The sequence below is a fragment of the Watersipora subatra genome, chromosome 4, assembly GCF_963576615.1.
Source record: "Watersipora subatra chromosome 4, tzWatSuba1.1, whole genome shotgun sequence".
NCBI lineage: Eukaryota > Metazoa > Bryozoa > Gymnolaemata > Cheilostomatida > Watersiporidae > Watersipora > Watersipora subatra.
The window spans coordinates 24427414-24453226 of NC_088711.1; the positions used below are offsets into that span (position 1 = coordinate 24427414).

The 25813-nt window shown below is 34.1% G+C and overlaps 3 protein-coding genes across 3 annotated transcripts in view; all 3 read right to left on the minus strand.

Annotated features, from left to right (window-relative positions):
- Window positions 1-3621, minus strand: part of LOC137394074 (E3 ubiquitin-protein ligase rnf213-alpha-like) — a 67470-nt gene extending 63849 nt beyond the window's left edge. The window contains 5 exon segments of the mRNA XM_068080793.1: window positions 167-305; window positions 2113-2248; window positions 2521-2580; window positions 2881-3049; window positions 3483-3621. Of these exon segments, the coding sequence (XP_067936894.1) occupies window positions 167-305; window positions 2113-2248; window positions 2521-2580; window positions 2881-3049; window positions 3483-3544 (566 nt within the window). The 5' untranslated portion in view covers window positions 3545-3621.
- Window positions 3622-3886: 265 nt separating this feature from the next.
- Window positions 3887-14944, minus strand: LOC137394075 (E3 ubiquitin-protein ligase rnf213-alpha-like). The gene is made up of 9 exons (XM_068080794.1): window positions 14710-14944; window positions 14467-14593; window positions 13663-13784; window positions 13161-13244; window positions 12780-12886; window positions 11983-12290; window positions 7591-7816; window positions 4178-4309; window positions 3887-4012 (listed from the first exon to the last, which is right to left on the minus strand). The coding sequence occupies exons 1-9, from the start codon at window positions 14942-14944 to the stop codon at window positions 3887-3889; spliced, it is 1467 nt and encodes a 488-aa protein (XP_067936895.1).
- Window positions 14945-15069: 125 nt separating this feature from the next.
- Window positions 15070-25813, minus strand: part of LOC137394077 (E3 ubiquitin-protein ligase RNF213-like) — a 28861-nt gene continuing 18117 nt past the window's right edge. The window contains exons 9-17 of the mRNA XM_068080795.1: window positions 24955-25263; window positions 24205-24495; window positions 22884-23125; window positions 21811-21961; window positions 21407-21621; window positions 21148-21300; window positions 20066-20218; window positions 17021-17283; window positions 15070-15178 (exon numbers count right to left, since the gene is read on the minus strand). Of these exons, the coding sequence (XP_067936896.1) occupies window positions 15070-15178; window positions 17021-17283; window positions 20066-20218; window positions 21148-21300; window positions 21407-21621; window positions 21811-21961; window positions 22884-23125; window positions 24205-24495; window positions 24955-25263 (1886 nt within the window). The remainder of the gene's footprint in view (window positions 15179-17020; window positions 17284-20065; window positions 20219-21147; window positions 21301-21406; window positions 21622-21810; window positions 21962-22883; window positions 23126-24204; window positions 24496-24954; window positions 25264-25813) is intronic.

The following is a 25813-nucleotide window of genomic DNA, read 5'->3' on the forward strand; positions in this document are numbered from 1 at the left end:
ATAACATGTGATAGTTATAGGAAAGCAACATAACAGGAACAAACTAACGAAAGTTAAAAAATAATGAGGTAAAAACACATTTGAGGTATTTTTATGAATGGCAGTTGCTATGCAAATCACTGGCACATCCCATGAATTCTCAACCAATAGGCAGATGCTCACTGACCTAGAAAGGTCATCAAACTTCTCCGACAAAGACATTTCATATCTATCAAGGGCAGCCTTCAGATTTGGATGAATACAGTTTGATACGAGAACTGTCCGAGTGTCACAGTCAAGAAGGCTGAACCCTGGCTGATCAGGTGCTGCAAAACGGATTTTTATTTATATGTAAATGATAGCTTGAGAATTGTCAATATAAGCCATATATTAAAACGGATTTTTATTTATATGTAAATGATAGCTTGAGAATTGTCGATATGAGCCATATATTAAAAAGGTAAATAAATACACATTTGAAATATGTTGAGCACACTCAAACTACAATTGCTTTTATATTACTTACTAGCTGTGCTACATATATAGACTAGTTGTGCTGTCCGGTGTTGCCCCCGTAATAAAAGAGTCTTTGGACAGAAATTGATTTGTATTTAACATATAACAACATTTGCCATTCTAACTTTCAAACTACATATCGTGAGAGAAGTGTAGTTGGAATAAATTAAGAGAGAAAGCAAAAACAACTGTAAAGGTTTTCAAACTTTGTCAAATAACTGTAACTTTCAAATTTCATATAGCGAGAAAAAGTTTTGTGCAGGACAACTAAATTAAAAATAAACAAAACAACTGTGAAGGTTTTCAAACAGCCGTAAATTTAAAATTTCCTACTTGAAATAACTTGAAAGTGTTTCGTTGAAATAAATTAGAAGGAAAAATAAAAATGTAAAGGTGATTAAATGTAAAATCATTAGCAAGTAATGGCTAAATATAGTCTATTTCGTTACGATTACAATCAAAATTATTTGGTATACAATTATGATTTCAGTTCGTTTCAGTGTTGGCGAGCAAAAATATCGTAGGCTATAGACGTACCTAGAGTGGTATTGAAACACATTGTCATTATCTAATGTAATCATATCTTGGTAAAAATCATCATAATTAAAAATAGTATCAAAATACTATATTAACCTTAGCAACTATAGGTACCTACAATGACTTTAGTGCATTTTGTGGTTATGATCTGCAAGATAATATAACATTACAATGTACTACGTGCAGGGTTCTTACCTTCGAGACAGACGCATAACATAAATGTTGAATCTAACTGAAATGAATCTAGCTTACTAAACGCACACCTGAAGAGAGTTTTAGTATGCATTTTAGTAAACTTAAAACATTTAACAAAAATTTTATCATTTATTCATTTGCGAATCGTTTTTATTATAACGGACACCGGATATAGGCCTACCGGATAACTCGCCATGGTGAGTTCAGCGGTGTATATTTGTTAATAACGTATATGATCAGTACACTAATCGCCAAACTTTAAGTTCGAAGTAAATTATTGTTGATATCGTGGGGTGGAACAAATCTGTCCTAACGAAAAAAAAAACGAAGAAGCATCATGTTGCATATAGCCTACTTAGTCTATAAAACATTTCTTAACAGAGGAGTCATAATGCGTTGGTTCAATGCTAAAATAGTTATCATGTGCGTGTTAAATAGGATATGTGGAATATGATAGCATCACGGTGCAACATGCTTTATGTAGCTCAGCGTTAGAGCGTTTGGATAAAATACTTGCGGATGCATTCGTCGTGAGTTCAAATCCATACGTGGAATTTTAATTCCAAGATTATAATAGCCATAGCTGAACATACCAAAGGACGACAGAAAACAGATGACAAACCTTGAGAAATACACAGGTTTTCTTTGATGAAATTCTCAGGAGAGACTAAATATTTGACAGAATAGTAACAAAACACAAAAGAGTGAATGACACTAAACATGTATATGTCATAAATTTCAAAATTTCAGCAATCGCTCAATTGAAATGGTTATAGCATATATCACACAGATGTAGCTGCCCTAAAAATATAGACTGACTGTCACGATGTGACAGTGCCAAAAGAATGCAACATGAAGTTAGGAAGATGAGAAAGAATAAATTACTTTTTTCTGCCAGAAATCCAAGGGGAGTAAAGGTAGCACCATCTTCATTAAAGAAGAGATACGGATGATTGCCACTTTCCCATGTCTTTTTCATGCCGAGCTGTTCTAACAGTTGATTTTCTGAACCACCTTCAAACTGAAAAGACCATAAATTGCGTTTACAGAAGTATTGTTGCAAACCATCGAACTAATTTGAAGGAACAAAAAGAGAGCTCAAGTTTTTCTTTAGCGTTAAATGCGATATATGTAACACCATAAAGTGAGGGTCACACAAAACCTTTACAATATATGTAACATGATGTTTATACAGTATTTACTGCTTGCAAAAAATCAGATATCAAATGCTGGAGGCAAATGTTAAACAGAAATATGCAAAAACAACTTTTTAAAGTATCACCTGATCCCTACCTCTGAGAGATTGAGTCCAGGTGTTTCTTCTGCTATTTTCAAGGACCGCGTAGCAAAGTCCTGTAGATATACAGCTATAACTATTAGCCAGCAAACTTCGTTAACGCGTTTTAGATATTAAACAACATATTAGGTTCAGACTCATGCATATGTTGACAGCATTATAAGTGACAAAAGTTAATACCATAGCTTCATCGATAGTGAAGTGATTTTGGGTATTCTCAAGCAAAACTTGGTATAATTATACTTGCTAGACCACAAGTACATTTATATTTCATCAGATTACAAGCTTCCAAGCACGCAATGAAGTATATAATGAGAGAGTATATATGTATGAGAGACAATCTATACAGTACCTACCTTTGCCATCCTAAACATAAATTCAACAACAAACTTCCTGAAGCCAGGCAAATCTGTAGAAGATTCATGGCCACAGTACGGCGACTCTTCAACTTTGAATAATTGACGACTCAAGAAAAAAACATAATGTCGCAATTCACTCCATGTGGGATCTTGCAGACCGCAGTGCCTATGAGACAAAAATAATAAAGCCTTATTTGCTACAATAAAAACTGAGTCCATGCGTTCGCCACAGCTGAAGGGCGAAAAAAGACTCCATCATATAGAACTCAAAGACACAGCATTTATGCACTGATCATCCGCCTTCAAGGACTTTAAAATAATTGTGAACATACTCCCTGGACTTTATTGGCATGCCTGATGATCTCTCCTGGCACCTCAGGCTACCAGGGTAATAGTATATATAATAATAGATGAGTTCCATCAACATTGACTAACACAGCTAACACTTATATGCCATTGACTTTATTATGTATATTTTTTCAGGGTCTATCGAAGCTCTTCGAAATATAATCAACAACAACCAACATTTCAAATGTGTAAAACCTAAAACTATAAAGTTGATTTGAAAGAAACAATATACTGTATGCATGTAAACACACCTGATAAGAAGAGTGAGAGCATACTGAGGGTCAGTAAAAGCTTCTTCACTGATTCTGTACATCGCGTCTTCAGCTTCATACCTTGACAAAAACTTTAGCGCAATTTGCCACTCATCTCGATGCAGCTCACGATGATCAAAACCAAGAAACCTCTCTCCTAGTACAATAAGATGAGTGGAACTGAGTCTACGAGTTAATAAAGTAGCCAGACCAGTCTCAGCACTTCTAAACTTAGCATTGAGATGTACACAAACAAGAATATATTACAGAATATTCTAGTTGGTAGTTATTGATAAAAGCACACAGACTGAGAATACTGTGAAACACAAAAGCAGCTGAGACATACTGTATAAAACTATCAAACTTGCTGATTGCGCTAAAGAGCTTATAAAACGTTTAATCTGCTATAGAAACAGAATATAAAAACACTGTTTACCAGAATTGCCTTGATAAAAGTCTAGAGCTTGAGTAGGGGTGATACAGGTTATGGTAGGCAACAACTCCAATACCTCATGCCGACAAAAGCCATCCTACAATACACTCATATATGAACATGGAAAGTTGTTTGCACACCTTACCTTAAATCAATTACTTACAGCTGAAATGCTGCTTCCATTAATATATATTTTATAATGATTTGATGATGAAACATAAAAAATCAACATACATATTTAGGTTATTCGGCAATTATCTACCTTACGAATGAGTGGCATGGATTCAATGATGTAGTACTGAGTAGGTTGAGCCTGCCAGACAACACCTTCAGAGTTGACAAGACTTCTCAGGATAATCAGGTTGAACAGCAGCTCATCTACCCCTGACTCTACCTGCACAGAGTATTTTATACTTGTATATAGGAATAAAATGATATGTTGAGAAAATATCCAAAAGTCATGTATAATATCTATCTATATATATCAATCTCAAAGTTTGACACCGTCTGTCACTTTTCGGTGTCTGTCCAGCTATAGCGATTAAAATGTAGGAATGCAAAATCTGCTTCGCACTGGTTTAGAACTCATGAAGATTGCAACCGTAGGTTTCTACACATGTGCGCCTAACCATAAGACTAAGCCGTTCTTATCTTTTCCCGCGCTCCTACCTTGTACCCTGTATCCTTTTCGCGATTGCACACGCTCAATGTGCATTTTTTATTAGTAATCAACATTACCTTTTGCATTTATTTTTTGAAACTTTTAAAAAGCTTATTTTTTAAAACCTAATTTTTTGCTACAATCACCTATTTTCTTTATTTTCAATTTTAAAATGTACTGTTTCAATTGTGCCTTTACACTTCTATTTCTGGTTTTTTCCTAAGGTTCGATTGCTTAATCTGTGAAGGCTAAATACTTTTTAAGTGGACAATTGTATTATCTCAAGTAGGAATAGCCTCTACATTCTCTTTCCGTTCAGTCAGACAAAGAACTAGACAAAGATAGTTTGATATCTTATTTTTACATTTGTACCAGTATCAAGAGGTACCAGTGACATTCAAAGTTTTGATGGATAGCTACTGCTGAACCAGTAACTTTTTATACACACCTCAACGAACTAACTGTTATTATTAATTCGACATATTCAGGATTTTTGAATTGCTTTCTCAGCTCGTATTAATTCTATCATTACCAATTATCTTTCATTGTAATCGTAACAAAACAGACTTAATTTAGCTATTACTTGCTAATTATTTGACAGTTACATTTAAACACTTTTATAGTGGTTTTATTTTGTTTCTTAATTTATTTGACCTGCACAAAACACTTTTCTCATGATATGAAGTTTGAAAGTTAGAATAGTAACTGTTGTTATATGTTAAATAAAAATAAATTTTCGTGCAAAAAGTTTTTTATTACTCGGGCAATGCCAGGCATTCATCTAGTCTATCTATATATGTTCGTCTCAATGTTTGTCTGGCTGCCATTCGTCTGTCCAGCTATAGCGATGAAAGTCTAGGAATAAAAAATGCGCCTCACAATGGATTGGAACTCACAATATTGCAACCGCAAGTTTGTAAACATGCGCACTACAAACTACAGTCTACAAACATGCGCACCTAATCATGAGGCTAATCCGTTCTTACCATTCCCATCGCTCTTACCACATGCTATATACTCTTTTCGCGATTTACCTGCTAAATGTTAATTAATACAGTGTGCTCTCAAGTTACGATACCCCTGTTAAAACCTTTTTCACCCTACTCTATGAATCACAATGTTTTTCCGTCCTTGCCCTGTGAAGGCGAATTTTTTTTACTTTTTTTCGCTATAGCATATCAACCAAAAATTTTTCCAAATTAAAATTTGGCATTCGATGTACTGATCAGGGCGAAATCACAAAATTGCTGATATGCTATTCCACTAATCCCTCCCGAAACACCTGGTCGAAATATACAAAGCTCGCTTTCTCAGTTCATCGTTATTTGTTATAAGTTATAGTTAAAACAGACTCGAAAACAGAAAAGTGATAAAATTTTGGTCTACGACAAAGTTTAAGTTTAGTTTTGTAAAATACATACTAAAACTGAGCTTGATGTAAATTATGTGTTTAGTAAGCTAAATTCAAGTTAAATTCAATGTTTATGTTATACGCCTGCTTTGAAAGCAAAAACTCTCTAAGGTAAATAAGTAACTCCTTACAATACATACTGCACGTAGTACACGGTAATGTTATATTTTCTTGCAGATCATAACTACGAAACATACCAAAGTTACTGAAAGTAACTATAATTACTAAGGTTAACATATCATTTTGTTACTAATTTTTAATATGTGAGCTACGTATTTTAGGTTTTGATGATTTTACCAGGGGTGTTTGCATTAGATAATTACTATGGGTTTCTATACCTCTCTACACAACATATTTGCGATATGATGCCAACATAGGAACAAATTAAAATCATATAATCATATGCCAAACAATTTTTCATTGTAATCATAAAAAACAGAGTTTACTTAGCCACAACTTGCCAATTATTTCATATTTACAACTAAACAACACCTTTACAAATGTTTGCTTTTTTCTCTTAATTGATTTGAACTGCAAAATATGGTGAGGATGAAAAGCATCGTGTTCCACTAGGTAAAACAAAAAAATTGTATAACAGGGACATCGTAACCCAAGGGTGCACTGTATTAATTAATAATAAAGTGCAAATTTGGCATATGCAACGGCGAAAAGGATTTCCAATATATGGTGAGAGCGATGGGTGTGATGAAAACGGCTTTGACTTGTGGTTATGCACGATTGTTAGTAGACTTGCGACTTGAATTTCGCAAGTCTACTAACAATCGCTCACATATATGGTAGTTAGTAGTAGTTTTATTCCAAAATTTAAATAGCTATAGCTGGACACAGAATCACAGAATAACAGACACACAAACACTGAGATTCATATAGATATATATATATATATATATATATATATATATATATATATATATATATTCCAATGTAGTGTGTTAAAGCTGCCAGATAGTGCTCAATGAGTGGTCAGAGCTTAAATATAAAATTTATTCATGTAAAACCTTAGATAAAAAACAACTTCATTACTATTAGTTTCATGTCTGTTACGCAGACAATCATCAGATAAAATTGTTTTGGTCCAACTGAGTTATATATGTAATATATATAGTAATTACACCTCTCTTACATATATAACTCAGTTGGACCAAAACAATTTTATCTGATGATTGTCTGCGTAACAGACATGAAACTAATAGTAATGAAGTTGTTTTTTATCTAAGGTTTTACATGAATAAATTTTATATATATATATATATATATATATAAATAATATACATATACTATATGTATATACTATATACAATATTTATGTGTATAGTATAAATATAGTATACTGTATTTATATATACTATACATACTTCCAAACATGTGCATATGTATAATATATATGCACATCTTTGTAGTTCTGAGTTATCAACAATCTTATGCTATGACAAGAACTGTGCACTCATAAAGTGAACAGTTCTACGTTGCGGCCAAGCCATTAAAACTTATAGTAAGACCATGTAATGCTGTGGATAATATTACCAATTTATAAAAAAACTCCAACCTGTAAGATAGTAGTGAGTAGCTTTTTATAACTCACCTCATGAGCAATGTCAAGGTGAATAGTGTTGCGGCCTACATCTCTGAAGCCATTTCCAAGCTTAGCGTTGAGCCTAGCGATAACATGGTCGGTATCGATAGTCCTGTAAATTGGAATAGTCACGTCCATTCCTTTCAGCTTCTGCCTGAGTTGCGAGCAGAGATTACTCTTCTGCAAGGATTTTCCCACTCCAGCTCTCTTTGATCGAATCAGTCTTGCCGAATATCTACATTCAAGCAAAACAAAGCACATCTGTGAAACTTGAAATAATTGAAACGTGTGAGAGGGGAAAGACTGAGAGAGCAAGGACTAAAATGACCATATCTTAGTATGGTCATTATACATACTAGAAATTCCCCTGTCATACAGCCCACGACCAAAGTGATTTTGGAAAAAAGAAAGGGTACTGATGGTTGAGAAATGCAATATTAGCAGTCGAATGGCACTGCAGAGCAATAGGATAACTGCAATGGTAGCTGTAATGTACTGGGTGATATTATGTACAACAAACAGCAATAATGAAAGGAAAAGATTATATGTTTATATCTCTCCCCCTGCAAAAGGAGAAATGCAATATTAGAAGTAAAATGCACTGATATTATTAGAATAATCAATATTATTAATATAGTAGTACAGTAATAATATAAAACCAATGCACAATTTTGTTTAAATTTCAAAACGTCATAGCTAACAATATCAAGAAGTTGTGATATTTATATAGATTTTTAGAAAATCTATTTAACAAACTATTTAGAAAAAATAATAACAGTAACATATTGCCCATCATCGATGTTGTTAGTGTGACTATAACACTTCAATAGTCATCCAACTTATAATTAAATATTTTAATAATCTCATAAGAATCGTTAGAAAAAAATATTGTCATTTCCTTTACTTTCACTGCTTTGGACACCAGTTAGAATATTAAAGTACTCAAAAGTGTCCAAAACGTCAGTTACTTTGAAATCTGCAAAAAAGAAACGATTATATTTCAGTACTTCTACGTAAATTACAGAAACCTTCGGCAATTCGACAATGCTAAACTGGTGAAATGTGCGCGTTATTTTTTCGTGAAATGCACTCGACTTAATGGTTCTATTCTCTGTCGCTCAGCGTTTCATTCGCAGGTCCTAATTTTGATAAAAGTAAGGATTGGCCAGTTTTAATAAAGATTTTTGGCCAAATTAATCTGTCTATTTATGTATAATCCGGTCAGATGGGTTAGTTTTAAGATATTGTCGACAATTTAAAGACTTGGTAACATATTTAAATAGGTTTTTATGTGTTTTGTATCGTTATTATACTTAAACAATTCCATTGAAAAATGGTTAAATTTGTTGATGAGATTTCGGTACAAGGGTTTGCGACGTCGTTGATGAATAATTTTCGTGAGTTGTCTGCACATATGCATTTATCATAAAACTCTTAAACATTCGCTCCGCTCGTGTTTGGTCGCGGGATAAGTCAACCTTATACATCCACACAAGTTACTGACTCTTTAGTATCAAATAAAACCTGGATATTTTAGTATTTATTCTAAAACTTTCATACACTAAAGGCTCACAAGGAGATATTTTTGCAGCCATTTTGCTACAATTATATATTTGTTCTATTGCATTTGTTAAACGACACCTTGTGACGAATATATGTACGAATAATTGATGCAGCAAGCATACATGCCATCATGCATTGCCCATGTATCCACTGCAAGCAACTTCTCCGATGACAAGCTTAATTGATAAATAGATTGAAACAGTTTATTAATGTGAAAAAAAACTGAAAAATATGGAAGAAAGATTTTACAAGGACCTACAGGCAGTGTTATCGAATGATTTAAGGTCTAAAGACGCTCAAGAGTTCAATCACATTTTCGCACAAAATCACAGCGTGTTATATTGATCACTATCAAAGTGTTCAACAGTAGCTAACCTTTAATATATAAACAATGCAGGAATCTTTAATGTTTGAAAAGGAAATGAACCATATTGAAAGAGGTTAGTGCTAATGGCATCAAAATACATACATTACTATAGTTTCCAAATATAAATAAGAATCTATATATAAAAATAAGTATTTGTGTATGTGTTGAGTACATCTATACCTACATGATCTCCACGTTGTAAAGACTGGCAAGCTGCTGTGCAGAATTGCTTAGAACTGCCATGTTGACTGCCGACCTCCCAGTGCAAGTTCTCAAAAACTACTCAAGTTTTATAAAATTACTTCTTACAGTACGGCATATTTAATGTAATAAAAATTAACTTTTGGAACAAATTTTACAGTTTTATTAATTTAGTCTCAAGTAATTAACAGTATATGACATTATAAAAACCATTTTGGTTAGCGGTTATCTTGAACTTTTATGCATTTGTACAGTAACAAAATCAAACGATAAATTTTGCTATTTAGAGTATTATGAAGGTTTCAAAATATCCTCAAATACTAATAAACTTTAGTTTAACTTAGAAATTTATAAAATAGACTGTTGTTCCTTCATATGTTCATTTTGTCGTAGCTGTCAGTTTTCTGGTTTTAAAAACTATGGTCAGTTTAAAAATTAGGGTTTGTGTTTATGGTTTTACAATTTTTTAGCCTTTAATTTTTTTCTTATCACTATCGATTAATTTTGATTATAAGTCATTTTTCTGTAAAACTTATTGAACAAACACGTATACGTTACAAATATTACAATCATTTTCTGTCATCACAACTCCTTTACTACATTTTGATTTATGCTAAAAAAATAAAAGCCAAATGTGTAGTAATTTATTCCTATCAAATATAAGCAGGAGCTAAAAACTGTTTTGAGATTTATAACAATACTAGGTGAATGCCCGGCATTGCCCGGATAATAAAAAAATCTTTTCAAAGGAAATTAATTTTTTTGCGACATGTAATAACAGTTACCATTCTAACAGTTCATTCGTATCAATTATATCATCACCAAATCGTCACGAAAACACCATAAGTGTTTTTGTGATGGCTGCGATTAACTGCTCGTTTTTTAGCTTTTAAGAGCTTGTAATCACATTTCCACATATTTTGCACCTACAACACAGCAGAGTAAGACAAGGTGAATCTTTTGATAGTAAATAACTGTAATGTGAATTTTGTTGCAAGTCAATGTTTAAAGGTTTGCTCGCAACAAAATTGACATTACAGTTATTTGGTATCAAAAGGTTCACCATGTCTTGCTCTGCTGTGTTGTACATGTAGGTGCAAAATATGTGGAAATGTGATTACAAGCTCTTAGAAGCTCAAAAACAAACAGTTAATCGCAGCCATCACAAAAACGCCGCAGATTGGAATCTCTTTATTTCAATGACGTACTCAAATATTGTGGTTATTGTTTTGACACATGATGTTATTACGTGAAATTAAAGGCCAATAAAAAGTTCAATATAAAACATCTCATAGCACTAGTTTTATGACAAAAACTTCGGGTTTTACCGGCAACCTTGTATCAAATATATATGCTCGCTACTTTACAGTTTCGTTTCAGCCTGGTCTAATCATCTAGTCGTAATCTGATCATGTGACCCATACTTCCTGCCAAATGGCCCGAACAATTTCTGCATCATTTTTCGACTATGACAGGTGTCCAACAGGCTCCTCATGTTTATCAGAAGATGATATGCACTCCTTCGAGCTAAGGTTAAAAAACTAAACGAATTTTTACGGTAGGTTTTGAGATATCGGTGCTCAAAGTGACAGAATTACAATGATGATGAAATAGACATGTAAGGACAATAGACATGGTTTTATTCAATGTGGGAAGTATATTTGTGAAAATATTTTGACGAATGAAGTTGCATGAAAGTGTAAACAGAAGCCATCATGTTCAATTACATCCCATTTGAGCCGTTTTAGAAAAGGATTCCAATCTATGGCGTTTTCGTGATGGCTGCAATTAACTGTTTGTTTTTGAGCTTTTACGAGCTTGTAATCGCATTTCCACATATTTTGCACCTACAACACAGCAGAGTAAGACACTGTGAATCTTTTGATACTAAATAACTGTAATGTGAAGTTTGTTGCAAGTCAACCTTTAAGTTTAATTCAAAGTTTATGTTATACGTCTGTCTCAAAGGTAAGAGCTCTATACGGTACGTACTGTACATAGTGATGTTACATTTTATTGCAGATCATAACAACTAAATACACTAAAGTTACTGTAGGTAACTATAGTTACTAAGGTTAATATATTAATTGTTATTAGTTTTTAATTTGGAGAAGATTTTGACATGTTTACCAAGAGGTGTTCGCATTAGACAATTACTATGAGTTTCTATACCCCTCTATACGACATTTTTGCCTTACGATGCCAACATCAAAACAAATTAATGTCGTAACGCGTGGTGCACTGGACTGCACTCAGATGACATTGCGTACCTGCCAGGATCAACTGAGTAGTTATTTTTGGGAAGTTTCAGAGAGTTTCCCACATATTCGCGGAGAACGGCAAGATTAGCTTGTCGGCAGTTCTTCACAACATTTTTATCAAGAAAAGCACGAATCCTAGCATCTCGTTTTTCCTCTGCGTAAACGAATGCCAGACCATAATCCTTGACCGTGTCATCAGCGGTGTTGCTAAGTCTAGTCTCAATGACTCTGCAGACGTCATAGCTTAGCAGATGACAGTTCACCATACAGTAGTAGGAGTTGGGGTCTGCCAAAGCACGGTTGAGGAAGAGGCGAACCTAGAACAAAAAATATTCGAATTCAGAGCTTTCAATCGACAGTCGTTAGGCAACAAGCCCAAACCTTGATTATGTCATCAGCGGTGTTGCTAAGTCTAGTCTCAATGACTATGCAGACTTTGTAGTTCAGCAGATGGCAGTTCACCAAACTGTAGCAAGAATTGGGATTGGCTAAAGCAAGGTTGAGAAAAAAAGCGAACCAGCGAGAAAATATCGCAATTACTGATTTTAATTAATACTAACAAATAATGACTTCAAAATCGAAGTATGTTTAAAGAAAATTAGTTACTATTGAAAACTCATATACGGGCTGGCAATATGACTGAGTATATTATTAGATCACATTTATGAAAAATTCTGTAAATGGTGTACCACAAAGAAAAGAACAACAATCCTAAATTACATCAATTGTCATCAATTGTAGGTAGCGTATCCCTATTAAGTGTATGTAAAATACAAGAAAGGGAATGTGTAAGGCTATAAACTGACTTCTTCACTCCGAGTATTTCCATTGCAGATGAAAATCTCATTCCTTGTAGGAAATGCAAAGTTTCGATCCTTCTCATAAATTGACAAAACCATCTGGTATGTGACATCTACAACATATGCCAAATGCGTCTATAGCAGCTCATCGTATATATTTTATACACATAATGAGAAAAATCTATCAGCTTACCAACTTTATAAACTTTCCCTACCTGTTGTGTGTGTATGTTTGTGGGTTGATCATTTGTTTAACCTACTGAAGCAGCAAAGTATCGTGGCACCAGTAAGTCAAAATTGAAAGTGTATGAAATGGTAATGGAGCTCCTGCAAAACAGCTGATTTGAACTCAGCACATTATCTGCAAGTTGCTGAATGTGAACTTACTCTCTTTCACGGCTAGAAGACGAGGCTTGCCTCTATCCAACCACTCTGGAAGAACTCTCTTCTCTCCATATGAGCGCTTGCTCTCTACAGTAAACAGTTTTAGTGCACTTCAAATTACTGATTCAGTACATAAGAAAAATTAATTCTCTAAATTGTCTTCTATGGATTGTTTAAAATTGCTGCTTGTAGCAGTTGCAATTGTTAAAATTGGTGTTGCTTGGCAGACTTCAGCTTTAAACTGACAGTTGTCTGCACATAGGATGATATAGTTTAATATAATCGGGCCAAAGCCGATAGTGCCATTTATTACTAAAAAAATGTTAACTAAAACGAATAATTCCTAAACAGGTTATAATGGCAATGTATACTGAAATTTAAAGCACAAAGGTTTGAGAACGTCTTATACTTGTTAACTAATAATTTCTCATTAAAAACACTGCCTGTTGATTATATGAGAGTGTAATGATCCGAATGAACTAATACAAAGGAAGAGTTATACTACCTTGCAGTTTGTTGAGCACGTAAACTAGGTGTTGAACACTAAGCAGGTTGCGAATGCTTTTCTCAGTTTGCTCAACAAATCCAACCCAGAGTTTTTCCAGCTGCACAAATAGAGGGTTGCTCCTGGAATATAAGATCAGCTCATTGCATCTGGTATCAATCAGATATAAATGGCACATTGAGCAATAAAAATGTCTTCAAAAACATGTTTTGAAAAGCCTGTACCAAACAATGATATTAATAACTAAAATTGATAAGCAGCAGAAATTTCTAAAAAAAGTCAAGGTTAGCAAAAAATTGCATTTGATTGCAGAAATTTCCATTCTCGGAATGCATTACAACCGATTTGTTTTATTGAATGTAAAATAAATCACTGCTTCAAACTAATTCAAACTTATGTTGTGGTTCTATATCATATTAATAAATCGAATAAAATCAAATTTTACCATCATGAAAGTCGAATAGCAAACAAATGAAATAATTGAAAACATTCTTCACTATCATGAGTGATTTATTTTAATGGCTCAGATAGACAAGTGTTTCTGACCTTAAATACATGTAATTATCTAAATTCTCAATAAAAATTATAATAAAATCATTTTCAATTGTTTGAATCTAACTGTACTTTGATTGCAGCTGCTACGCCCAATTTGGTTCATCTTATTCAATATCCAGACAAACGAGGTAGATTTTGACAAGGTTTAACTTTAATGGTTGACACTGCTGATGGCAACGAGATAACTTGGGCTAAGTCTCCTTGATAAATCAACACACTATAAAATTTTTTAGTTATCTGCAAACTTACTCTGGTTCACTATCAAGGAGTTGTCTCATGACATCATATTCACTACGGAATGCAGTGGCAGTATCAGTCTGACCAAGTAAACTTGGCTGAGTGGGTGCGTTCTTTTCAATCCAATCTATGTATTCATCTGCCAACAAAATATCAAAACCACATATAATAAATATTTGATGCCTTGCTTTGTACGGCATATTTGTGTTTGTTAAATGATAGTAGCAACTCCATGAAGCTGAAACATAAACTCACTCATATCTGCGTGTACTCCCAGTTCGTTGACAGCTTGCAGTGCTAGGTCGTCATCAAAATCCTCATGTACTTCTGACAGACTGTCCACAAAGTCACGGCTATCCTGGTCCATCTCTTCATATGACAAATACGCTACTTTTGTGTCCATTGGCTCACCTATGGCCAATGGATCTGGAATAGGTGTGAAACTTGCGATGTGTTGACGAAGAGTTTTTGACGCAATTGGATGGATCATGGCAAGAAGTGGCAGGGCCTGAAATTAACAAACTTGCAATTGTTGCAACAATTGCTGCTTCACACAAATCCACGCTAAAATAATTCTAGATTCAACAATGCAAATCACTCATCCGAGTTATAACACTACACCTGCTGCAAGCCTTCCTCTTTCTTGTTTTCTAGAAAAGCTCCGAGCTCTTTCCTCAAGACAACCAGTTGCTCCGTTGTGTAATAGTTGAGCACCGTACTATTTCTAAATACCAATACAGATAATAATCAACATATTATTAGAGCACAAATAAAATTACAAGTATCATTACTTTTCTGTCTAAATAACATACCGTAAAACTTTTATGTGAATGCCATGGCGCTCTATTTTTCAACCCTTCCCTTAGAGTGGCGCTTTATTAGAAGTGACGTCTAAATATTGGGTAGCATTGTATTTTTCAAACACCTTGTCAGAATGTTGAGAAGATAAATTTAAACCTTTCACGGGCAAACTAAATGTTGCCTATATTTGGCACTCTCCTTTGGGCGGGGTGACATTAATCCTTTCGGATGCGAGAATTTTGCTACTTTACCTCCAATTTGTCATAGAACCATAAATAAATATGCACGGAGAAGCTGATACATGTCTCCACCAGTTGATATCTATTGCTTGCAATCAGACCTGCCAACCCAAGAGTGGGGCAATGCGTGAGATTTGGTTTTGGGGCAGTTGATGTATCAATGATAGTATATATAAAGTTGTGGAAATTGGGGCAAAAATCTCACGCATTTTCATTTTTTCATGCGTGAGAGTTGGCAGGCATGCTTGCAATTAACCTACAATGATCTTACAGCCCACATTGCAATTCGTTGAAGCTTTCAAGTTTTATATTTCATTTCAAATTTGAAGGCATATTTTCATTTTATAACTATATTTACCAAGGTTGCATAAAAGCTCATTGCACTCATTGATATGTTTGCTACAATTCAACGCCAAAATGGGCTTTTCACGTGCAATAGAACAGGAATTACGAGTGTCGATACATTGTGAACTGAGTTGAGATTACCGCAATCATGCTATCAAATAATATGCTATAATTCTACAAATTTATAATTTCATAATAATAATAATCTATCAAATGCTACAAATATATATTCAAGAACAAGTGACATAAACAAACCATAATTATAATACATAATAATTATAATACAACAACAAAAATTAATATTAAAGCAAAGATTACATTTTTAAAACAGAAATATTAGCATTGTTTGCTCGGCCATTTGCGTTCCGATTGTTGCTTCTGTTTGGAACCGTTTCATATTCCTCTGGCTGTTCAATACCTTTCACAATGTCTTTTGACCTTAACTCGACTTCTGCTCAGCTGAGCTAGTTGATAATTAGCGTCCAAACAATTTTTTGACATTGCAAAATTTTTACGTGACGACATTTTGAATGGAAACTTCTAGTGCAAATAAAGATAAACTGTGTGTCATCAAAATTGCCTCTTAATGCTAGCTTCAAAATACGTAATACCTCATTTTCCATCGTAAATGAGAAAACTTTTTCCCCGCATACATCGCAGTATCACAATGGCGTTAAAAGGAGAGCTACTAGTAGCCTGATACAGTTACTACTGTAATAATTTCGATGGCTCTGCATTCAAGGTTTTCAACGTTTTTATCGAAAAAGGTTATAAACATTTTAACCTTTTTGGAGTTGGAAAACAGACTTTCATATGAACAAAAACAACAAAGGAATTAGTTGTTATTCATGTAATTCAATAATTATTAGTACGGTTTTGTGGACACTTCGACTGATCACCTGCTATTATGGGTTCGTCAAGATTAAGAATGCCAAATAGTATTGGCAAATAGAAGTGGCGTTCAAATGAAAGTGGCGATCAATTAAAGGGTGGTGCTCTATTTTTCAATCCTTTTCTCATAGTGGAGTTCAAATAGAGGTGGTGTTGAAACAAAGATGGAATTTAAATACAGGTTTTAATATCTAATCAGATGTACTGGGAAAAACTATTTGAGACAATTGCAAATAAGACGTGTTTGTTCAGTTGACCATTGAGTAGATATAAATAAGATAATTAATCACCTTCTGTGATCTTTCATGATGTCCTGCCAACGGCTGACACATTGGGTGAAGAATTGGAACAGAGTCTCACAATGCTTGAGAGCATCAGCTCCTGCATCATTTCTACTATGTAAGACTCTCTTGATGGACTGTAGTCTCACTTCCATGCCAACAGGTTTTGTTTCGTCACAGTGAATCACTACCAGGAGCTCATCAAACTGGATGCAGCCTTCTCTCCTTATGTCCAAGTAGGCATTCGCCAAATTCTCAATTGCATCCTTCATCTATAAAACAACCTCTTATTAACAGAAAACACATCGTCTGAGCATGAGAGTTTTGGTTAGTATTTCATAAGACTGAAGTAAAATGAAAGTGTTTGCCTGGCACCATTTTAGCAAATGCTTTGACTTTGCCACTGTCTTCTCAAAACCATCAACAAAAGAGTTTTTCATGAATAGTGCTTTACAGAAATCAAACTTGCACAAGTAATCAAACAGTGCTATGCTTGCAAAATGTTAAGCTATAGGCTAGTAGTTTGAAAATGGACGAAAATACGAGAAGCATCATTTATTGTTTATACCTTTTATTCAGACTACAAGCTCACAACTATCTTTAACATTTTAAAGCCAAATTTATATATATAAAATTAAGCGTTTGTGTAAATTTGTGTTTGTTTGTACAGCTATATTGATAAGATATGCATGAAAACTCCGCTTCACAGTAGAATTGAAATCATAAACACCGGTTTGCAGACAGGCACGCTAACCACTCCGCCACCTGGCCATACTATGAAATAATTGTGGCCATACTTATTACACCAGTTGAAATACGCTCGCTTGCAGCATTTGCAAAAAGACTATCGGTTACTACTTGAAGATTATGATTGCGTAAGAGATCATGACACGTAACAATTATAAGCCCAATTATTCCGAGCTGGGCATGCAGGCTGCTTGGCTTGACGGTAGTGCGCTTCGCTTCACATCCATGCGTTCGCCGTGTGTATGGGTTTGATCCCTACGAGGAGCAATCTTCTTTCCTGAAGCTGTCCTCAGACGGATGGACATAGCTCATATTATAATAAATAATTACACTAAGTAATTTACTAGTGTAATATATTCAAGCTAATTAGATAAAAAACTTAGCCAGTGGTAAATACATTATCTGTCACTGTTTATAAGCTTTTCTACGTCTTGAACGAATGTGTAGCCTAATAAGTAAGAAAGGTTTTTCAACAATTTGTTTTAGCGACGCCAGGAGATTTCAAATATTTGAATTATGCATTGCCCGGACACAAACAGATATAAACAAATACCTTCATTTAAAAGTTAGAATGATAAACGTTATATATGTTGATTAAAAATAAATTTTCTATGCAAAAACTTTTTTATTACCTGTGCAACACCGGCCATTCATCTAGTCTTGTATATATACAAGTAGATCCCCTAATCCTAGACCATATTAACAACTTTCAATTGACTGAGAAAGCATTTAGAAAGCTTTTTGAGCTGAATATAACTTTGAACAAAGATTTTTTAATGAGAAACACAGGAATCACATATAATAAATAAGTTTTTTTCCCACTCTTTGAAAAATGTCATTTTTAGAGGTATTTGAAGAAACAAAGATTGTAGTACACCAAGCCTGATAGTGCGTATACTGTAAAACCTCTAATTGAACGCCATCTCTATTTGACCGCCACTATAAGAGAGGGGTTGAAAAATTGAGCGTCACCCTCTATTTGAACGCCACCGCCATTTGACTGCCATTTTGACTATCTTTGATAGTTATGAACCCATAATATCAACTGGTCAGCAGAAAAGTGTTTACAAAATTGTATTAATAATGAATCGTTTACATTAATAACAATCAATTCTCTAGTTGTCCAACTCCAAAGCTTTTCATACCTTTTCGTTAAAACTTTGAAAGCAATACTATAGAAATAATCAATAATGGTCTCAGGCTAATAGTAGTTCCTTGTTTAATGCAGTCTTGATACTTCAAAGTACGTATACAAAAACGCTTTAAATTTACGACGGTAAATGAACTTTAAAAGCAACACCATAGAAATAATTACTAGCTGCCTCAGTATAATAGTAGTTCTTTGTTTAACGCGGTCTTAATACTTTGATGTACATATATAAAAACGGTTCACAAGTTTTGGGCCAAAAGTTACATTTAGCGAGGAAAACTTTTACTCTTTGTACTTGTGCTGAATGCAGCACGCAAAAGTTTTGCTCAGCTAAAAAATTGTTTGGAGGCTAATATCGACTAGTTCAGCAGTGCAGAAAAAGAGTTGAGGATAGAAGACATTGTGGAAAGTATTGGACGACCAGAAGATGTTGTGACCAGAATAATGGGTTAAAAAATGGAGTGCCATGGTGTTAAATTAGAGGTTTTACGGTTTTTGTTATGAATAGAAAAACAAAGGCTTTTAGCTGTAAAGCTCTTGTTGAGGATATGAAGCCTTCTAGCACCGTCTATTATTAGTCTTCATTACCAAGAATGTCAATCAGTGTACCATCAGCAACTAATTTTCTGTGAGCAGCCATTATTTACTTCTCAATCTGTTAGAAGTGTCCTCAGTATTTTGGCGATATCTCAAGTATTAATAGTCCAGTCGACTTGAAACCACAGAATTATACTGCAGACTGTTAAACGAATAACGATCAAAATTTCGTAATCCTTTGTTTGCGAAAACAAGGCGCAACTACCAAGCCAAGTTTACTCGCAGTAGGACCAAAAAATTAAAAAGTTTATTTTTGGAAAATTGTGCGTTCACCATGCTAAAATATGTAAATAAAAGTTAGCTGCTAACATCTGCCTTTAAAATTTAAAGTATTCAATGCATTTAACAAATAACAATATTAATGCTGATCTTAAATCAAAATAAACAACATAACTTATAAATATATGCGCATACATTGGTGAAACTTAAGATGGATACCAGATCTAATTAAACAGAGATAACAGTGCCTACAAGTTTGATACCTCATCATTCCACGAATATAATCAAATATCCAAAATACAGAAAAATTAGAGCTTATAATAAACAGAACAAACACAAACCGTGGTAAATCTGTCAATGGTTTCCTGGTTTTCTCTTTGCTTGTCTCCAGCTACAAGAGTCAGTCTGCTTTGCAGGTCCTTCAAGTCAGTTGCGGTGTACACTCTCTCTTTTCTCTCAACTGTACACTTCAAACGAATCACGTCTTCTGCCCTCTAAGGGAGATAGGTTATCATTAATTATTGGCAGGATACGTAAAGTTGAGTCCAGGAATTTTGCTGCAGAAATCTTAAATAAGCCGCAATCTTTGGTAGAAACAATATTGAGCAAATACCTCCCTCAGTGAACAAGTTGTTAAAACCCTACATCTTTTAGGAAAACATATTATGGTGGTTTATTGTGTATGAACTTTGATGATGCTGTAACATGACTAAATCGCATGACAGCTATAATATATTGATATTGTATTCTACGGGACAAAAAACTATACTCTTTAGCAGTTTGATATACAAACTGTCACTGTAGAGAGCTCAGAAGACACACTAGACTTGAGGCATACATAGAATTAAACACCAATAATTGATCATTTTATCATCATGATTTCTGTGCAGACTTTTACAGGTTCACTAAAACAGCTTCACGCTCAACTGGAACAGCAATATGGACCTGGAAGTGTCTGAGCAATGCACTTATCAGTTGGACTGAAAGAACTAAAAATAATTATACATGGACAACTTCTAAAAACCATCAGCATGTTGGGGAAGAAAGCCAATTGTCAAACCAATTACTTGGTAATAATTTATAGAGTAATTTTAGTAAACTTTCATTGTGATTTTATGCTGTAACGGATGGTCAGATTTGTAAAACATCAAGAGGCATTGGCTTGGTTGGCAAAAAAGCCTGATTTCAACTACTTTTAGATATTATTAGAGATGATTTGGTATTTTTGACCACGGCAACACAGCATTTTAAACAGCCAGTCTTCCCTTTATAGTGTAGCTTACACCGGTATAAAATCTGATACACTCAAAAAAGTTCTTTCGATCACTTTAGTATATGCTAAACCCCATAATCACAAAAAATTCACAGCTAGAACGTAAATGGATAAAGACCAAGCTGGTTTTCCCTCTGTAAATAGACAAACCTTAAACTGTTGATCTTTGACATCGTGAATTCGACCAACATAGTAGATACCGCAACGATTAATAGCATTTGCCTGTTCAATTGTGTTGATCTCCATATTTCCAAGGTTGTCCTTGACCTTCATTAGCCACTCCAACTCTGAGGCGGAATCACTCTACAAATTCACACAACATTTAGGGAAGTTTCAGTCTGTGAAGCAGGTTATTTATAGCACAGCACAAATAAGAATAACCTTTACATATTATGTATAAATATATTACCAAATCTTTAATAAGACTTGGGTTTTCCTTGAGCGATTTCCAAACTTTTCCACATGCACTCATAAAATCACTGTAATTGGAGTTTTTATCCAGCTGATGAATTAGTGGACTGTAACCAGTCAGAGCGTTTAACAATGAGCTGGTCTTTTGAGCTGCCAAATCGTCTTCACCAAGTGTGCTTCCAGCAACGTCAACAAAGTTACTTATGTCGTTCTCTGAAAATAGGAACATACCATCAAGTAAGAGCATTAGTTTCAACTGCCCAATAGATTGAAAATACTATACTTAATAACCGTTAAGCAATACTAAGAAAGAGAATCTCTCCGAAAAGGTGCGAAAACAACTGGTTCAACAAAGTAGCTCCTTTAAAACCATAGAAGAATAGTATAGAAGCTATGTTGTACCCTTGACAGAATCTCGCGCCCAGTCAATGAACTCTTGACATTTGAGGAAAGTCTGGAGACAGCGTATTTCATCTTCAGTGATTGTTTGAAGGGTTTCGGCACTATTTGTCAAATCAGAACCAATGTCTTTCAACTGAAGCATATGAGATTTCTACAATATTAAACAGAATTACATTTAGAGGTATTTCCTGAAGCCATGGTAGTAGGATGACATGGTCATATATTGTTTGAAATATATAATATCTTGTCGCATCAATTTAAATACATTCTAATAATTTATAAACAGTACAAGAGTTTATTTTAACTTGAATAGGATACAAGAAAACTGAGATAACTAGATATACATGAGGGATGATCTAGAGAAAGAAAAAAGCAAGAAGGTGTACACTACTATTAGATGAACAATTAATAGTGATACTAAATATCTTGGTAGTCCACAGTTGTCCAACATTAACATCTATAAAATCATTGCAAATAATATTATAATTATGATTTATTATAATGATTAATCATACCTTTTATCGTTTGGCTGTTTTTTGCTATTGCGGTGAGGTATGATAAGGTGAGGTTACCAATTAAATTAACTAACTATTAAAATATATCGGAGACATTCACATGCAGTAGCGAACCAAAGTGAAACTCAAACAAATTTAATAACTTAGTTCATAAAACTTTTGAGAAATTTAATTTTAATTATGATCGGTAGATAGCAGTATAGCTCAGTGTTGTGCAAAATGTGGTTGTGGTTTACAAGTGTGTTTTTCTCAGAGAATGAAAATACTTTGTACATTAACGAGAGTATTCCATTTACTAATTTTATATTTTCATAATTACAACTAGAGCTAGTGTAAATACCTGAATCAAACAAATAGTGTATCAATTTATTTATGTATTCCCATATTGAACGGTGTGAACAATTGAAAACCAATTACTTTCTTGATTACAGGAAATCAGAAATAAAAGAAAACTATTTTATCAAACATGCATAGACTAACGAGCCACTATGTAAAATCTGACCAATCTAGTTCTGTATACTTGAGAAAAAAATGTTAGTTTATTTGAGTATCACCTACCGACTGCAATATCGTCTCCATCGCTTTGAAGTCACCTGTGAGCTCAAAATTCTTTTTGAAATCAAGAATCACCTTAGCACCTTTGTGATATTGACTGAGGTCAGCACACATTTTGATCTGCTGTTCCCTTTCCTTTAACAGTGAACCTTTCAGCTCTTGAGACAGTTCACTGACTAGTTTGATTCTATCTTGGTCAAAGTAGTTCATCAAAACACTCTCAAGCTGCTGAATACTGAGTGAACCTACCAAAGTCAAGCATGCATATACAGCTGAACAAGGTCAACCCTTTTAAATACAGTATAAAACATCAAAATCTGTCAATTGGTTTAAGAAACTCGTAAAATACCATAAATGTGTATGAAAAGCAAGCGCATTGATCCAATACAATATTAAAGTTTAAAATAAAAGATTTTACACAGGAGCAGGATGGCAATTAGCTTAAAACCATTTTTTTCAACAAAAAAATGTGTAACACAACAATTTTATTAAAGTTATGAATTGTTTTTGTATGTTTAGTGTATCTAAAAATGAACAATTCTCATTAGCTGTTAAAAGTTGAGCAGTAAAAAACTTGGCCGATTTTCAAAATGTAGTAATAGCAATAACAGTCATTTATAGAGTTGTTTTATTACATTTTCATCTTAGTTTTGTGATCTAACAGATTGTCAGATTTGTAATTTTTATGTTTGATAACAGTGCATCTATAAATCAGCCAGACACAAAATACTTTTCGTTGCAAATATGAGACATCTTAAGCAAACGAGTGCAAAAGGGTCAAATAAATGAACCAATAAAAATATGTCGTCTACAGTTCAAACTTTTGCAGCAAGCCGAGCTGAGAGTCAGCGAAATGGCTATAACAACCACAATTTGCATTTTTCATCGACCTATGCCTCAATGAATGCAGAAACGTGTCCAAGGATTATAGATCATTTCATAAAGAAATAATTTTTGATTAAGTGTAGTTACATGCCCTGTAATCATCTTAGATAAATGATAGATAATACATGTAGATGCTACAACTAAAGATTGCACCTTTAGATGAATTTTCTCAACTAAAATATTACTATAGTTATAAAATTCTATCCAAAAAGATTTATGCAAGAACAAAATATTTATGTGGGAAAAGAATTACAATGCATATAAGAAAATCTTACCAGTCTTTAGTGTTAAAAAGCAGAAGTGAAAAAGAACAACACATTATTAGCAAAGTATGAAGAAGGATCAACAAACCATAAAATGAAGGAGTGCAATGAAATCAACTTATTAGCAATGATATCCCGGCATGGAAAATAATCCCTTTAATATAAGAAGACCTCACCGCTTCTGAACCGCTCCACATGTTTTTTGTACTCTTTAAAAGCTTCTTCATACACAGTAGCAAGCTGGATAAGATCTGTCCTTGAGCGGTTACTCAGCTTAGATGTGAACATACGGTAAAATACTGTGCGCTGCTTGAGTCTCTTGAAGTCATCCAGCATGTTGCGGATATCATCTGGGAGCTCATCACAGATGATAGTGACTGTGTCTTGGCTAGACTCGGGGACAATTACAGCGCAAAATGTCAAAGAACTACGGGCTCTGCCAAGCCACTGCGCAACAGCTTCAGTGCCTATGAGGAATAGAGTGAAGACAGTGCATCATATAACTCGGAAGTATTTAAACTGTACAGACATGTATGTATGGCGAAGACAATCGGGCAACTGAAACAGCCCCTCCCTCCTTAGCATCATAATGAAGTTATAGCATGTATTGCTATCATTCATGTTTAGATTATAGTTAACCCAACCAATGGCGAGGCTGCAAGTTTTGTCATATCATTACTGACATGCATGTACATCCATATTATCTACATACTGAGTTAGCTGTTAAAGCACCCAAAGATTGACAGTAAATTATATCATTTATCTATTGACTAGTCAACTATATGCCCAGAAATTTAGCATTATGCAATTAACCAATTTTGGTATCAAAACAGTCAAATAAGAAAGGGAACAAACAATACACTAGTGATATCAATACAACATAGTTTGCAGATATAGATCAGCTGCTGGCTATTTTGTCAATTTACCAGTAGAGTATAATTCGCATGATGAGAAGAAATTATGGACATCTGAGTGAAACTGATCATAAGCCTTTAGCTCCTTCATCCTTAATGTGAAAGCCTCTTTGACGACAGTTCTTTGATCATTTAGATCATCGGTAACGACGCACAGATCAACAAGTTTCGACTGATGTTCGTCAAGAAATTCAAAATCTCCAAAGCAAATGGTGCTATCCACGACAGTCTTTAGTACAGCTTCAAGAGCTGTGCAAGATCTAAGCAGCCTCTCAACGTTCTCTTGCTTAATTAACCTCTGTGATTCAACCTTCGATCTTTCTACAATTACATAATATATTATAAAAACTAGAAAATTATAAACTAGCGCTTTTAGCATTTGCTCTGTACACAGCTGCAATCATATGCAAGCTATACGCCTTCCTTATTGCCAAAGATCACTTTCAGACATAACCTTTTAGCTCTAATCAATGAAATGATACCAAAATGGTCTCGCTTTTGAAAATATCCATTTTAATGCGGTTGACTTGTGGAGTTGCTCTGAATGTTTAAAAACTTTCTCTTCTAATCAGTACCAAAATGGATCAACAATAAATTTCAGTATTACCTTGAAGTGATGATAAACAATAAAATTTCCCAACATACAAATCGCTCCGTCCATTGCATCAAACCTTCACATGTAAGGTTCCGTTAACTGTTCCGTACGTAAAAATCCTTATATGCTAAAAAAATATTCTCATAAGAATACGTACTATTTTTTATAATTTCTTGAAGCAAATAACAAAAAATACTCAAGTAACTACATATGGCATTAACACAAATACATAATATGATATAATTTCTACTAGCTGTTTCTATTTTCCCTTACAAA